Raw genomic sequence first — 17913 nt, 5'->3', positions numbered from 1 at the left:
TAGTTTATTGACGCGATATTTCAACTACAACTACCTTGATCACATGACTTACTTCCATTGGCCAGGATTAAAATGGAAGGTGTCTACGATGAAGTAGGAGACGCTTTCCCTTCCGGAACACTTGATATTATTCTCCTTCTACTTAACCAGTATTTTCAATGTATTTTTTTTTCATTATGATTATGTTGACAATTTGATGTTATTAGTTAAATATTTTTCAAAATTATTAAAAGAATCATTTTAAGACAAGTGATGCATGTTGTTTCTTTATTGTACTTCCACTTAATATTTTTTCCTAAAATTTGTATATCCTGTGTATACAATTTACAGGAAATGAAATATGTTCGATACTTGTTATTTGTCAGGCGGTTTCCTTTGTACATTTAATTCTTTTTCTCTCAGAAGATCAAATAACTCGCTCCAATAGGTGAATAAATATTCCACGACATTCCCTAAGACAGGATCACGCAATCGTTGTAAGGTATTATCGGACCTGCAATACATGCATCTGCATATACTCACGGGTTGGCTAGAGATAAGTCAGTAACGGTAATGTTTATATAATGATGTATATACTGTTGTAAGCAGGCTTTCTGAACGCTTCTATATACAGTATCATTTTATCATTATCATTATTACAATCGATATTTATGTTCGTCAGTGGTTGGGCATCACGCCAGCAGTTTCCTCATTTTGTGCTTCATGTTGGTTACTGAAGGGATAAATAAATACATAACTCAAAAATAACTCAGAATACATCCGCTCTTTTCTATGAAATAAAGCTAAACAATATATCAAAGATAAAGTATATGAAATAAAAATACTCTATATGGTTTTAATAGTGCACACATTTATATCTTTACCTATATGTTGACAGTATAGGATTCACATAAACAAATGAAGTAATAACATGTACACTTTTCTTTACACATTATGTTTTAAAGAATAATCTTTGTTTTAATATAATATTATTCAAAGGACATTAGTCAAGTTTCAACATCCGATTCAGAGATCGCCTATCTCATGCAATGAATGAAAGAAATGATAATACATGGATTAATAGATAGATAGATATTTTTCTTCAAAAATGGCGAATTTGCTTTTCGTTTTGATGCTTGCATAATTTACCAAATAACCAGAACAAACAAATCATGCAAAATAAATTGATGTGGTTGTTATGTAATACAACATTGATATCTTATATACTACACAAATGCTTTGGTTTTAAATGTTGATATGGTTCACTGAATGGATATGCAAACAGATGTTGTTTTCATATTTTTCTCACTTGATGAGATAAGTGATATAAAAATTATATTACACTGCAGTTTATATCCATTTTCTGAATCATTAAGATCAACATAATCTTGAAAAAAAAAGTTTTGAATTTCATCCATTTAACGTATAGTGTAAAATTTGAAGAAAAAAATCATACTTCTGACACAATGTATTTACGTACCGTCGATATTCATGGTCTTGACCCACTTATCACGATTTTCGTGCAGGAAACTGCGCCAACTGATGGACAAACTGATAACGCTGGGTTTCAAGAAGATTTGGTTTGATAGAAATTATGGAGAAGATTTTGCGGTCCTCATAGCGATTTCATTGACCTCTTCATGCGATATGAAAGTGGACGTGTTTGATGCTGGTTTGTTTGCCTGTTGGTTTCGTTGTTATATACCTAGTTGGCATTTGAGAGTGGTATTACATACTTGGATTTACGGCGATTTACATGGTGGTTGTCGTGGATGAAGCAGAGGACACTTACCATTCCGGAACCTATGGTCTGGTTTTATTGAATTCAAGTTTGGATCAAGATTTTGTTAACATGTTGGTATTTTCCTGTTGTTTCTGCAGTAAGTTCTTAATACAAATGCAGAATTTTCTCAAAAATATATGGTTGACACTGATGTTGGACTTTAAGTCCCACAGCTTTTGGTTTTCCTCAGTTGCCTCCTAGGCTTCAAATTGTATGTCCTTAACAATATTGACGACTCTTGGGATGAAAGATGCAGTTTGATTCATTCATTGGCTCTACTATATCTTGCGCTAAATTTGTAATACAATTCGTTACTGTGTCTTCTGTACAATCCTCTATGGACCTGAAATATCTAGGGTCATTTCGGTATACTTTAAGCTGTTCAGCGTCAACGTTCGTTATCATGCAAAACAAACTATGGTTAAAACGAGGCTTACACCTAATCAGTATATGTTTGCCACAGTCTGCAGATATCAAGATGGCAGAGCTGGTGGAGGTACGTGACGACAAAGGACATTTTATGAAAATGAAGAAGTATGATGGCAGGTACTATGTTAATCATTTCATCGGAAATGTCAAGGATCACCTCGCTGCAATAGAAGCTATGAATGTAAGAGACGATGATACGTTCGTCGTATCATACCCAAAGTCAGGTTTGTATATTTGTCTATTTGCTGCGTCGAATATGCATATCAATTATTATAAACTTCATCCTGGAACATGCTATTATTTCAAGGAGAAAATATGCGTTTTAGCACACATGGGCCGAACACCATTTTGCGAAGCCATGTTGAAGTATTCGAAAACAATTGTAATATTTTACAACAGTGTTTAAAGTGCATGTCTTTCTGGAGTCCGGGCACATACCAAATATTTTAAAATCCACGTGTATTGATTGAATTTTTTTTTTACCTGCGATAACACCAAACCTGTCTTATCAAATGTCCACATTAGTGCCCTCTAATGTTGATTTTAACCAGCGTATCTGTTATGTAAACTGAATTGACAACTTTATTTTCTCTGAAAAAAAAAGAGATAATTCCTAATTGGTAAATGTAAAAACAGTGATTTATCCATAGATGATCAATTCTAAATGAATGAACATATGTCTGTCCGTCTGAATGTCTGTCTTTCTGCCACGCCGTCTGTCTTTCTGTCAGGCAGTCTGTCTATACGTATGTATGTACCTGTACGTATGTAAATGAAATGTGTGCCAGTACATTCTTGCAGATGGATTGGAGAATGAATGGATGCTTTGTATTAATGTTTTTGCCGATTTTTATTGAGGCCCCTGTCATCACTAACGAGTACGTAAAGGAAGAAACCACTGTATGATGCAGTTTCTAACATCTTTATACTAAACGAAAGGTACCTTTCATTTGGATGGGGGATGAGGGGGGGGGGATTGTCAGCGCGATAGTTCAGTGAGCTAGAGCGCAGTGTTGGTAGGCTGTAGGACATAACCCGATATGGTTTCTTTATCTGATATGGTGGTCATAAGATAGTGGTCCTCTTTCTGTTAGTCCACCTGAGATGTGATGCTGATCTCATTCTGTGTTTGTGAGAGTGTCTTCTTTGATGACCTTGGAGATGACCTTGAAATCACATTCCAGAGAAGTTTGAATGAAATAAAAGAACCCACCTCGAATGACTCTTATAGTTTTAAATTAAAACCATTATTAACAGGGATATAAGATGACCATTTGATAAAAGGCAACATTGTTTTCTCCAGACTAATTACTAGCGCCACAGGGCAGCGTTCCTCAATCCTGATGTTAATTCCACACTTCAAGATTTACACGCCTACCGAAAGAAACTGCAATTTTTCCAAAGAAGGAATATTGGCTAATCATACTCCGGTATTAAAATAATTTAGATTGATAATGATTAATGATAAGGATACGGACCTCGCCCGTTTACACTGGATTCCTGAACTTCATATAGACAACGTTTTATTGATGGCTCGTCTGGCTGTTCAACCAAAACTTTGTTCAAACTACTAACTACCATTATTAACACTATCAAATCTGAGTAACAGTGATATTGTATACACAAAAAGTGGAATTAAAGATGCGTGTATTTTAAAGAACTTTTAACAATTCTTCCACGCCCTCTTCTATTTTAGAATTTCTTCCATAAGAGCATTTTATTTTTTTCACTCTGTACAATATCCCATTCTAAACTGAAAGAACGCTTTCATTCTTGTGTAATGATAGCTTTCTTCACCAAGAAAGGTGAACGACGATACAGATATATGGTTGTGAACTATACTGAAGCATATTTTAAGAAAAATACGTCCAAATTAAAGACGAAATGAACCGATGACAAAATAATAAAACTAATTGATTAATTTGGTGGTAAGATATCCCAACAGACTATTAACATACATTTAGTATTAATTGTGCTGTGTGATTTGTTTTTGTTTTCTTACAAGGATGAAATTACCAAATCGTGTCACGAAGACCTTGCAAAGTAGTTTCATTTCACTTTCAGTTATATCGATAACGTCTTGTCTTTAATTAACTAATATACTCACCAGCATTGAAAATCAAGGACACAAGTCGTTTCTACATTGGTTGATTTCCCGATCTTTTCCTACAACGAAACTACCACGGAGAGCTTTTCAATAAGCTGTATGATATTCGTGATAATTCTAATTTCCATATTGTGAATTTTCCCTTTCTTGGTAGCATTTCCTCCTTAACCTACGGCATTTACATGTCGTAGTTGCTTCAATATTCCAGGGCATGTTCCCGTTATCACGATTTCCTGCAAGAAGTCGTCAACTGATGGACAAACTTGTAACACAAAGTTTCAAACTATTCGTGTTAATGTAAATCGTGGCGAAGTTTTGCGGTTGTCATAGTGACCTCATACACAAGCATTTTATTTCTTTGTGTGATATGGAAGCTTGACGTGCTTGATACTCGTAAGTTTGTTTGATGGTTCCGTTGTTGTATACCTTGTTCTCATTTGAGAACGTAATAATAAATGATAATCAAGATTTACATGGCGGGTGTAGTCTAAGTAGGAGAATATACTTATTCTTTCTTTGGTATTTTCTTGTCGTGTTTTATCTAACCTTTGTCTTGCTTTTTTTACTTTTTTTTTTCTTGAAAACAAAATGCATATTACAACACACAAATACTAACAATAGTCAATCAACGTTATTCACATTACACACCAACCCACACATATTAAGCAACATCTATACTTTTGACTTCAGTGTGTTGGATGTAAATAAAATGCTTTATTCCCCTAGGAACCCACTGGACCTACACAATAGTCAACATGCTTCGTAAAGAGGAGACAACTTACCCTGGATCACTAACGTTTTTAGATTATACTGACATGGAGACACTCGATAATCTTCCGTCCCCTAGAGTATTCGCGACTCATATGACCTTTGACCTTTTACCGAAACAAGTCAAAGAGGGAAAAGGCAAGGTTGTGACAGTATTTCGGAACCCGAAGGACGTCTTCACATCATTAGAACTATTCGCAAGGAAAATGGATCACGAAGAAATGAAAAAAAATTACAACACGACATGGGAGAGTTTTTTTGAATTTTTCATGGACGGTAGAAGTAAGTGTCTGAGCACACCTCTGTAAAGGTGCCACGTTTGAATTCATTCGAATAAAGGATCGTTTATATACATGTACAGCACATTCTTTTGAAATAATCCAGTATTGATATCAGTTCAATCATCGTTTTTTTTTAATTTTTTGATGGTTTCTACTCATTTTGATTTCTAGTGGCGCCTTTGAGTTTTTTTTTTTAAAAATTTAGTATGATTAACGAGTCATAGAAAGACGAAACAGCTGTGTGATACAGCTCGACTACACTGAATCTAACATGTATAGAAAAGTACCATCTACTTGTGTGACTTTTGTGAAATCATTTGATTTTCGTTCTTCCTACTTCAGGTTGAGATTGATAGAGAACCGTTTGATTTATAGAATTGTTCTATAAGGATACTTCATCTTGCGTTAAACACGTTCTTGTTATTTTTTTTCTTGCAAATACGAATGTTCTACATTATGTAGTTATTGCTGTGCTTTATCGAATATCATGAAATAATATTTGATACATAAAACAAAATGTAAAAAATGTAAAAAAAAAAAAAATAAATAAATAAATAAAAAAAAAAAAAAATAAAAAAAAAAAAAAAAAAAAAAAAAAAAAAAAAAAAAAAAAAAAATACTTGAAGAGGGCATTATATATATTGATAATGGATGATTAATGGATTCAGGATTCATGGACCTCATATTTGGATGATATTTTTGATGATCGTATCAAAATCAATTCGTTATAAAAGAATTAATTTCAGGTTGTTTTCTATAGTCCCTAGTATGAGTAAACACAATAATACAAAAATATGTAAAAAAGAAAATATGATTCATTCAGAAATTGAAGTCTCATAAATAATAAATTCAGTTTCACATCATACTTTGATAGTTTTTACTTTAGGAGTTTTTGACGGTGTATGTACTTTTTTTTATTAATCCAGTTTTCTACGGTTCCTGGTTTGATCACATACAGAGTTGGGATAAAGTGAGACGAGAACACAAGGGAAACAACATACAGTATCTCATCTACGAGGACATGAAACAGGTCAGTTTTATCGATCTTCAGGTCAATCAAGAAATCGAAAATCAGGTTAGATATAAGCACACAGACGATCAACGCGCTGACAGCAGAAATATTCTGATAAGTCAAATGCGCGTTAATATATGTTAATTTTTCGATAACGTGATTCTCACTGAATTTTTCACAGTAGTTTCATAGGTTTCTAAACTTAGTATGAGAAAGACAAAAAATATGAACGATTTTAACAGAATAATTGACACAGCAGTATCTATAATCATAAATTTGTATTAAATGGTGCAGTCCATTTGTTTCTTTTGTAAATCTTTGATCAAGTATGAAGTAAAAATCAATTCCTCTTTTGAAATCTTTGTTCTAATTTTCTTATTTACTAGTATGACCGTGTAAAGTTTACTGTCATTTATGTATATGTCCTCATTCAATTAACAATGATAACATGATGGTAATCTTTGATGGTGATTTATCACGTGATTGACGTATAAGTCTAGGAATACACCTCTATCGTGTTATGGAATCTAATGTCAGAGGAAGATAATAAAATGACGCCACATATTCATATATATTGGAGACTAAGGCCAGGGTGATAAATAAATAAATAAATAAATAAATAAATAAATAAATAAATAAATAAACTTTATTTTACAACAATTGCGAAATAAGCTTATAGTAATCACTTTTGTTGGCCCGGTCAAAAAAGCGCGCGAGGGATCTTACTGTTGAAGGAACCGGAGGACCCGGGGAAAATCCATGTGGTCGGGCACAACTGAAGATATTATTGTCTTGTGTGTCTCTTGTTTAATTCTTTCAGGACCTGAGATCGTATGTACAAAAGCTTGCATTATTTCTTGGGGTTTCTTCCGAAACGGAGTTCCTGGAGGCGGTGACTGATAAATGTACATTCCGAAATATGGCAGATGAGGCTACAAAAGAATTTACACCATCCGAACAATGGAAAGCTGTCATGAAAGACAAAAGGCTTCCAATCTATAGGAAAGGTAAATATTAGAGAACTGCACTACTGCCTCCTACCCCCCACCCCATCCCTTGTTTTTACTTTTCTTTCGATCCTTTTCCTTAGGCGTCTCTTTAGTTTTCAAAATTTAGGCTCTTAGCTTCACTGACGAGTTCTGGAAAGACTTATGCTGTAGTTTGTTTGGCTTTCCTGTATCTAACTCTGAATTGTGTGACTTTCGTACAATCTTTTAACTTTAAAAGTAATAATTTAAGCGGGAATTTTTTCTCTGTCCGAGGTATGATGTAGAGGACTACTTTCAGTCTAAGTACCAGAAAAATTCATACAAGTCCGCGGACATAAATGAAGATATTAAAGTCCTGTCTATACCGGTAATATTTGTTTCAGTCCGCGTTCCTATAAGGACCTGCCTTTAGCCTATCAAAATAATTTTCATTTGTAAAGTTGTAATATCCATGTAATAGGTTTGTACAAGGCCAGTTCCAGTACATGTGTTATTTTTCTACGGAGAGAAAATGATTATGTGTTTGAGTTTAATTGTATGCCAAACAATGTTTATAATGTTTTAAATACGACAGAGACAGTGGAATGATATTTCACAATGCTTTGTCCCCACGTATCAGTTGAATTTCTTCACACATAATAAGTATAGATTTTCATGGTTACAGGTGAAATCGGAGATTGGAAAAACCATTTTACAGTTGCCCAAAGTGATTACTTTGATGAAGTTTACACGGAGAAAATGAAAAATTCAAGTTTTACTTTTCGATTTGTATAAATGAATGATAAGTGAGACATCGATTGGAGTTTTCAGAAGTCAGAAAGTATATTGAAAACGGTGAACCATGGCATAACAGTTTCCCAGAAAACTTCATTGTTGATAAACTGTGTTATGAGGGTATCAAAACGTATTTATATTATATTAAGAAGATTGTAGGGAAAAAAATAAAAAAAAAATGTTCACGTAAATATATGAAACAACGAGAAAAATGGTATGTTAATAGACAGATAAATCTTATTCATATATCTAATCTTCCAGAGTTACTTCCCTTCGTTTTATTATGTAATTCATATGGAATACTACTGATGCAATTGTCTCGGTACGCTTAATATAAACTCTCGTAATAACGTAATAACAAACTGAATTCTTAATTGCACATTCTATCAAATACTTTCTGTTCTGCTGTTGTTGGTAGAAAGACTTTCGAACACTAGAAGGAAAACTACATAAATAAACTCAATGATTACCAACCAGGAATTGTACTGAAGTAAAGGCTTCTTAAATCAGATGAAAAAAAAAACTTCCTCTACAAATTCTGTCACCAAAGAGTGTCCGTGTTGCTGTCACGTGATTTATAACTGGATTACAATAGACTGGTATTCGTTTCTGACATTTGTTTACACTATTTCATGTTGGAAATTTACATATTAGTTATTTTATGTCATTCTGATGTCGGTGACACGTATTTAACATATTGTCCTTTTTTTTTTTTTTTTTACGTATTTCCAACATTTTCGGTATTTTCTTGATTTTAAGAGTTTCCGGTACAAGTTTCAAGCGTCCACTTTCATCACTTCCTTCCTCACTTACATTCCACTGATCTATAACGTTGAAAACTCTTAAGTTGACAACACCTTGGTTCGGTTTTACGGCAGGATCTTCCGACAAGCTACTTTTGTATTTATTCAGGAATAAACAGTTTACTTTTGTTGACTTGTTTGTGTATTCATTTAGGTAATTAACGATGTGTTGACTTAGGTAAACTTAAAGCATTTTAAATCAAGGACACCTCTGATTCTGGGTCATCCGCTTATTTGGATATGAACTTACATCTTCGTCAAAATGATATAATACTACTGAACTGCAAATAGGTGTAAAGACGATGTTTTCATTTTCAAACAAGTAACATCCCAGTTTTCTTAACACGCTGCTTATGTCCAAGTAGATACAACATTCAAAGTTAACAAAAAAATGAACAAAAGAAATGTTAACAGAAGGAGAAAAAGACCACGTGTTTCGGAAGGATAAAGCGTCTTCTTTATCAAAGACAACTGCAAAAGTTTCCGAACAACATACAAGGGATGCTGGAAAACAAAAATTTGCATCAGAATAAAAACACAAGTGTTGTGCATTACGTGAAAACAAATTTGACCTGAGATGGAATTTCAGTTATAACTGAGGGATGAAAGTACTTTACAGGAGAAATACAGTATCATGTAGCACCAATGCAAGAGTTTTTATGGGAGAATGGTTTTATATAACAATCAAGCAAAGTCACAGTATTTTCCAGGTGGGAATATTTTAGTATTTTACAGATGGAGGGTCACAGTATTTTACAGAGGGAGGGTCACAGTATTTTACAGAGGGAGGGTCACAGTATTTTACAGATGGAAGGTCACAGTATTTTAGAGAGGGAGTGTCACGGTATTTTACAGATTGAGTGTCACAGTATTTTACAGATGGAAGGTCACAGTAGTTTACAGAGGGAGGGTCACGGTATTTTACAGATGGAGGGTCACAGTATTTTACAGAGGGAGGGTCACGGTATTTTACAGAGGGAGGGTCACAGTATTTTACAGAGGGAGGGTCACAGTATTTTACAGATGGAGGGTCACAGTATTTTACAGATGGAGGGTCACAGTATTTTACAGAGGGAGGGTCACAGTATTTTACAGATGGAGGGTCACAGTATTTTACAGATGGAGGGTCACAGTATTTTACAGAGGGAGGGTCACAGTATTTTACAGAGGGAGGGTCACAGTATTTTACAGAGTGCCGCAGGATTTTGAGAGGGAGAGTTGCAACGTTTACAGGAAAGTCACAATAATGTAAAGGATGAATAGAGTGACAGAGCGGACGTAGTGCTATAATGGCAGGGTTGGCGTATTATGTAGATTGACGATCACATTTTCACATAAGTAATGACACAGTATTATATTCAGAAATGGGAACTTTACATTCTGTAAAGATGGAGTACCAATTATTTTACAATGCTGCTCATGATTGCAATGGGAATTTCGCAGTATCTACAGACGTTCACAGTATTTTACGACAGAAGGGTCTATCGTCTTTTACAGTCGGTTCTTTATTTTACCCATGGAAGGTAAAATGATTAAGTATTGCACATCTGATGCTTACAACAGCTTTGTTGTTAAATTTTATTTGAGACTTGAATATAATATTAAGTTGGATAAAGTGATTTAAAATTAACACTACCATTTACTCGAGCATATTGAAATTTCTATAGCTAGATCTACGTTAGAAATACATCAAACAAGAAATCAAACATTTTAACATCAACATCGGAATTCCATAAGCAATTTATATACATGTGTACCACATATACATGTTATACTACGCCTCCCCTACCCTCAACGGCAAAAGTAAATCGCAAAATTGCAAGTAAACCATTTTTTTTTAGGTTTTAATTGGCTTGTAGTGTTTCATAGCGTACATTTAGCCCCTTGCGAAATCCATTTGCCCGCTCTGAGATTCATTCAATCCTGATTTTAACTGGTACTTCCATGTTTTACGTAATGCCATGAAACTTGGGACACGCATGCGCAAATTGGCCGCGGTCACAGAATTTCACGGTCACAGTATTTTCTGTAACATCGGTTTTATTTTTACACGCAGCGTGTCATCTAAAGATAGGACACACAGCGAAAACCATAGCATACAGGCAGAGACGTATATATCTCTGATCTAGGTCAGTGACATCCTTTACAGAATGGAATTATTTAAATCTTTCTCTTTGGCAATACTTGTCGGTTTTATTAGTGGTGGGCTGTTCATATTGGAGCGAAAGTTAAGTTTCCTGATTGTTATTTATGAAAAAAGCACAGAGGCACACGAACGTTCAATGACCGAAGCAGAAAAACTCACAGCGGCATACAATCAACACGTGACCAGAAGTAACCAGCAAAATCATGGTAACGGTTCAGGATCTCTATTTGATTATTTTACGTATTGATGTTATAGAATTATCCTATTGGTTTTCTTTGTCAATACACAAACAAAGCGTAATAAGAAGAGTATACAAAGCTTCGAAATTCACTCGACTAGTTTCGTTTTACGTATGCGAAACATTTACTTTCGTTTTGCGTAAACATTGGCTTATTTATTGTAAAAGACAAACGGTGGTATTTCAAAAATCATGTATGTCAGTTAGTTGTATCCTTTTTGTATGAAACTAGTCTGGACTGTACTATGACATTGTAAGGTCCACATTGTTATACAAACAAATTACAATTATAACAGTGCAAAAGGGTGTATAATGCTATTACTGTTTTGAGATATTTTGAAGAGCCTGTCTCCCCTGCAATCTATATTTAGCTGTATACGATTAGGTATTCAGTTATATTTTTATTTACATTACGTTAAATGCTAAACTGCACACTCCTTATAAAGCTCATAAACGACGGAACAAAATAACAATGGCGTCATGTTAACTCTCGATGTTTGTCGTGAAACATACACTTTACGTTCTTTTGAAAATATCAGATAATTACGAAAGCGTTTATTATGTACTAGTAAAAAAAACAGAATATCCAGTGCTATAATGTCGTTACATTAAGTTTTATTTATTATTTTAGCATAATTGTTACAAGCAAACCGGTTCTAAGTATTTAGATACTACGGCATTTAAAATGCTACCATGTCTGTTTCTGGTGTTCAATGAAAATTTCTAAAAAAAAAAAAAAAAAAAAACTGGTTACAGACTGGCTGTGTTCGAACAGAATTCACTCCTTGGCCAACTACATAATCCTATGTTGGTTTGTATTTGTAAAATATCAATACAATTTTCGGGATTTATAAAACAAATATGTTCATATCCATCGTAATATCTCCCTTATTATTTCGCGTTAATCATTCCCAAAATCCTAGCTTGATTTTTCAGAACTGGGGTAGCAGTATATTTTATTTTGATCTAACTAAAATTACTGTCAGTGATTTAATAGTATTCAGTATTTAAATGAAAAGTTACTGAGCATTTGTTAAGGGGAGATAACTGCAAATGCCTGATTTCAAGTTTAAACCGTTTATATTTAGGCAAGTAAACTATGCAATGTCCCCGTGTGGTCAAATTGTCTGACTTAATCGAGATATATTCAAAGCAGTCGTTGTATAGATCTTTAACAGAACAATACGGTTATTAATTAATTAATTAATTATTGTCTTCGAAGCATTTTTTCTTTATATTTCATTATTTGCCAGAACGTGAAGTTAATGATAACGCGTGGGAATCAAAGCATTTAGTAAAATAGTGTAAATTAGACAATAGAATAACATATTGGAGCCTAAATATTCGGCCTATTTAATACGTAGAACGATGCCAGTAGTCTTCGAAGTGCTTACTAAAAATGGCATTGTCAATTGATAACCGTCTACCTGGAATTTAAAGCAGTTTTACCCAGTTTACACGTACTAAACACTACACTGTATACACTTGGTCATAAGTCTGGGACCATATCTTAGGATGGGCTTCATTTTGTTCGCCGTAAAAATATAACATGACAACTCAACAGGATATATAGGAACGTCTTAGGCATCTAACAAAGCTATACGCAGTCGCCAGGAAAAGAACATTTACTTAAAAAAGTATTCCGAAAATATGTAACAAATATTGATATTAAATCTCCCTTATTAACAGATATGTTATCAACGCACCAAAACAGATCACTGGATCAAGATGATTGAGTAATTAACGAGTTCTATTGCGTAAGAAAATGTCAATATCCGGTGAAACTAGTTAGTCTGACCAGTCCTAGTAGGACGAAATCGATGTATGATTCGATGTAATTCGTTAGTGTGACGAGTCCTACTAGGACGAAATGGCTGTATGATTGGGTGTAATTCATTCTGCAGATATTAAACGTATCCAAGACCATTTAGTCTCCATCAAAGAATCGTTGACTACTTCCCATCTAGACGGCAGTAAGTTGTTGTGTTTAATTAATAAGGAAACTAAATACTTGTTTGTGCTATAACTATTTTGATATTCGCAGTCCAATTGTAGCTTCTGCCTATGAATAGAATTATTAAAAGATCTGATAACGAAATCTTGCACAACAATACTTGTAAAAAGATATGGATGAGGACAAAAACATTCTGCATGAATGAATATTCGGGTGCATTATATGTTAACAATTACATTTTTTCTTATTTTCTAATGAATATTGAATGAAGTTAACTCTTCTGAAAATTATGAGGTAAACTAGCAAAAAGCATTAGTCGTGTCAAATCGTTCAACTCGTTAAATGAAATAAATTCTCATAAGATTTGAACTAAGTAATACAGCTGACAACAGTTACGTAAGAAACGTAGAGGAAATGCAAGCTGATTCGCCTTTTGTATAGCAATGTGACTTTATATTTTGTATCTGTTTATATATGCTGTAGAGTGTCCACAATGTGACTTTATATTTTGTATCTGTTTACATATGCTGTAAAGTGTCCACAATGTGACTTTATATTTTGTATCTGTTTACATATGCTGTAGAGTGTCCACAATGTGACTTTATATTTTGTATCTGTTTACATATGCTGTAAAGTGTCCACAATGTGACTTTATATTTTGTATCTGTTTATATATGCTGTAGAGTGTCCACAATGTGACTTTTGCATTTATATATCTGTTGTCTACATATTTTGTATCTGTAAAGTGTCCACAATGTGACTTTACATTTTGTATCTGTTTACATTTACTGTAGAGTGTCCACAATGTGACTTTACATTTTGTATCTGTTTACATATACTGTAGAGTGTCCACAATGTGACTTTATATTTTGTATCTGTTTACATATGCTGTAGAGTGTCCACAATGTGACTTTATATTTTGTATCTGTTTATATATGCTGTAGAGTGTCCACAATGTGACTTTACATTTTGCATCTGTTTATATATGCTGTAGAGTGTCCACAATGTGACTTTATATTTTGTATTTGTTTACATATGCTGTAGAGTGTCCACAATGTGACTTTACATTTTGTATCTGTTTACATATACTGTAGAGTGTCCACAATGTGACTTTATATTTTGTATCTGTTTACATATGCTGTAAAGTGTCCACAATGTGACTTTATATTTTGTATCTGTTTACATATACTGTAGAGTGTCCACAATGTGACTTTACATTTTGTATCTGTTTACATATACTGTAGAGTGTCCACAATGTGACTTTATATTTTGTATCTGTTTATATATGCTGTAGAGTGTCCACAATGTGACTTTACATTTTGTATCTGTTTATATATTCTGTAAAGTGTCCACAATGTGACTTTATATTTTGTATCTGTTTATATATGCTGTAGAGTGTCCACAATGTGACTTTACATTTTGCATCTGTTTATATATGCTGTAGAGTGTCCACAATGTGACTTTAAATTTTGTATATGTTTAAATATGCTGTAGAGTGTCCACAATGTGACTTTACATTTTGTATCTGTTTACATATGCTGTAGAGTGTCCACCAGGATGGAAAAAACATATGAAACGTTGCTACTTCTTCAGTCGTCAGACAGGCTCGTGGGCAGAGGCTGGGGTGAGTAATTGCTATGTCTTAAATGATAACCCTTAAATAAGATTGTGTGAAACTCAGAAGTCCAAAACTTCCAAAGGGTGTGATCAACATTTGGCCTCCATTTCGATTTCTTTCACTTGAGCTGTTTTCACAGGAATCAAGCTGTATCTAAAAAGCAATTCAAGTAATTCAATGTATTGAGTATTGCAAATACATTATCACTATTTGACTTCTCGGAAGTGTCATAATTGTTGAAACTAACTTAAACAACCCGGTCACCATTGCTATCATATATCTTTGAAAGATATGTCACTTTATTGACCCCTTTGACCTTCATTACTAGATTTATATAAATTCGTTGACTAAATTCAATACTTCAACGAACGATAACTTGCACGAAGGTCAATGACACCAATGGTGACCAAATTGATGACCCACGTATTTTTGGTTATGAAGAAACATGATTAAAACAAAAATGGGAAGAAAACTGTGACTTTAAGTGAAAATTGCTAACAAGCATTGAGCACATCGACCATCACTTTTAATTGATCAAAAATTGTCAAATCAGAACGTCTTTCAACCGTTATATTTCAGAACATTGTCAGAAATGGAATTGAAGGTTTTTTTTTCGTAAAATCAAATTAATTTTAGCATTTTCATGTTTTGTTTTATATTCCTAGTATCACTCGCTTAAAAATTTTAATGGAAAAGAAGGATTTTCAATCCAAAACGTATTTCCTCAAAAATATTAACGAATATCTGTTATTACATATCATATTCTGACGCCTGTCGAGAATAAAGTGCAGTTACATATTTTACCTGTTAAATCACTTTATCACTTAATAAAACTGTACTCCTCCAAACAACAGCACCAGAAAAATAGATTTAGAAATTGTCTTAATTTATAAAATCCAAACATCTTTTGAAATTAAGGTCATGAAGCGCTTTTTGTACAATTTCACTTTCTTTTTTTCAATGAAATTGTACTATTTTAATTTAATTACTAATGACTAATTCAGTTTATTTAGTATAGAAAACTTTACACATATTAGAAAGAAATCATAACGGATATCTGTAAAACAGAAACGGTGAGAGTTCTTCACAGCTAACAAACAACTAAATTGATCGAAGAGTATAAAATATCTTAACATGAAACTAATACACATCGGTTTTGCAGAGCTACTGCCGGAATTTCAACGCAAAACTTGCGGAACCTAAGGACGAAGCCGAATTTGTTTTCATTCGTAACACGATTAAAAGCAGAATTCGTAAGTTAATTATCAAACTGCTCCAACTTTACCTTTAGTCTTGATATTAACTGATGTCAAATTATATTATTTTGCAGGTTTATTTAAGGTTGTTTTTTTTAATAAGCAGCCCTTGTAAACACCATAGAACTTCCAAAACAAGTATTGGTGTCAATTTTAAATGTTCTCTACCAGCATTTACATCCTATTCACCAATCTGTATTGTAATTTCTGTGAATTTAGCTAGAATCTTATTTTTATACATTAAGTTCCAGTTCAATTTCGATTATGATTTAAACTCTCATATAATTCTATTCGTTCAGGAGTCAATAATGAATACTATTTAGGAGGGACTGACATCTGTTATGAGGGAGAGTGGATTTGGGCCAGCACCATGGAACCCATCACTAATGCACATTGGTCTCCCGGAGAACCAAATAACTACTTTTTAAAAGAGAATTGTATGACGGTTTTACTAAACGGCCTCTGGAATGATATATCATGTGAAACATCACTTCCATTTGTGTGTGAAATTGCGTAAGCAGTCGCAATGTTTATTGGGGTGTAGGATAGGATCAGTTCGCTCCAATGGGTGTACCAATAATAACCACTAAACGCTGAAATTAATTTCAATCATAAATAACTCATAAGTCATTCTCACGTTAAAATCTTCCCCTGTTACTTTAATTTATCTAATGTATGAAAATTACAAAATATATCTAATTATGGGGCTGCTGCACCTCCCTGTCTAGATTTTGACTTTCTTTTGATCACATCGCCTAATTTGCTTCAAAGTTTAGGCCCTTAGCATCACTGACGAGTCCTAGAAGGACGAAACAGCTAGATGATGCAGTTCAAGCCATTTTTTGGCTCTACTGTATCACTCTAAATTATGAAAAGGTGTTATTCACTTGTGTGTCTTTTGTACAGTCTTTGATCTTACATTTACTGTTAATGAGCTTGTTTTACGGTAATCATTCTTGACATAGATAAGGGTTTACATTTAGATGGTTCATGTCCTTTCTTGTAACTTCAGACACAGTAGCGATTTGTAAAACCGGTAATACTCTTAACACAAGCTTCCATAAACTGCAAGTTTCTGAATACAACACAAATGACGTAAATCTTGTAAAGTACAAACATTACATTTAAGAAAAATACTGCTGTTTATCATATGTGTCATAGTTTTAGTATAATTATTTTTATAATACTGGTTTACTTATTGTAAGGTGGTGCAATGCTTTCCAGTGTCTCATAGGCAAAAGTGGGCTGAGTGTCGATACTATTTGTATATTTTAAAATTGAAATGTCTTTACTCTTATGTAAATTTGTTGTTGCCATGCGATATTGATATGTGAAACTTGTAAACAATAAATTTATTGAATTGTATTGTAATGCGTTGTATTGCTAGTAGAAAGATCAAAGCAGTACGTGAAAATGTAAATGTCCATTAATGTATTGAATTTAAGATTTCTTGAAACCATCACTGGTATGTCATATACACGTTTCATCTTGTGAAATTCTGTCTTCAGGTCATAATTAGTCATTCATCTTTCCTAAAATATCATTTGTTATCATCATCATTATTACTGCAATATTACAAGTTAATATCAATAAATATGATGTAATGTAAGATCTGTGAAAGTGACTTAGAAGCAGTATTTAGAGCAAGAGACAATTCAAAGAAATAGCTGACCAGCCTTCTCCCCACATCTAAATCCTATTGAGCATGGGACATGCTATAGGCAGCTCTCTCTAAGACAAATATCCAGCCAAGAAAACTTCATGAACTAGGTATAA

The 17913-nt window shown here is 33.5% G+C and overlaps 2 protein-coding genes across 2 annotated transcripts; both read left to right on the top strand.

The window, feature by feature from the left end:
- Positions 1-2240: 2240 nt before the first annotated feature.
- On the top strand, positions 2241-8122 carry LOC132563596 (amine sulfotransferase-like). The gene is made up of 5 exons (XM_060228336.1): positions 2241-2415; positions 5025-5348; positions 6274-6377; positions 7180-7366; positions 8013-8122. Exons 1-5 carry the CDS (start codon positions 2241-2243, stop codon positions 8120-8122), a joined length of 900 nt encoding a protein of 299 aa, XP_060084319.1.
- Positions 8123-11075: 2953 nt separating this feature from the next.
- Positions 11076-16654, top strand: LOC132563595 (perlucin-like). Its single transcript, XM_060228335.1, has 4 exons — positions 11076-11277; positions 14808-14887; positions 16044-16134; positions 16437-16654. The coding sequence occupies exons 1-4, from the start codon at positions 11076-11078 to the stop codon at positions 16652-16654; spliced, it is 591 nt and encodes a 196-aa protein (XP_060084318.1).
- Positions 16655-17913: the final 1259 nt, after the last annotated feature.

The sequence above is a fragment of the Ylistrum balloti genome, unplaced genomic scaffold (assembly GCF_031769215.1).
Source record: "Ylistrum balloti isolate Yb309-2 unplaced genomic scaffold, AGI_CSIRO_Ybal_v1 Utg371782, whole genome shotgun sequence".
NCBI classification, from domain to species: Eukaryota; Metazoa; Mollusca; class Bivalvia; order Pectinida; family Pectinidae; genus Ylistrum; species Ylistrum balloti.
The sequence above is the reverse complement of the archived record's forward strand: the minus strand, read 5'-3'. Positions and strand labels throughout refer to the sequence as shown.

Excerpts from the sequence above, each read along its gene's own strand:
- LOC132563596 (XM_060228336.1), top strand. The coding sequence starts at position 2,241 with ATGGCAGAGCTGGTGGAGGTACGTGACGACAAAGGACATTTTATGAAA. Across the intron at positions 6,378-7,179 it reads TCTACGAGGACATGAAACAG|GACCTGAGATCGTATGTACA; the intron begins GTCAGTTTTATC and ends TAATTCTTTCAG. Across the intron at positions 7,367-8,012 it reads GCTTCCAATCTATAGGAAAG|GTGAAATCGGAGATTGGAAA; the intron begins GTAAATATTAGA and ends TCATGGTTACAG.
- LOC132563595 (XM_060228335.1), top strand. The coding sequence starts at position 11,076 with ATGGAATTATTTAAATCTTTCTCTTTGGCAATACTTGTCGGTTTTATT. Across the intron at positions 14,888-16,043 it reads GCTCGTGGGCAGAGGCTGGG|AGCTACTGCCGGAATTTCAA; the intron begins GTGAGTAATTGC and ends TCGGTTTTGCAG. Across the intron at positions 16,135-16,436 it reads CACGATTAAAAGCAGAATTC|GAGTCAATAATGAATACTAT; the intron begins GTAAGTTAATTA and ends CTATTCGTTCAG.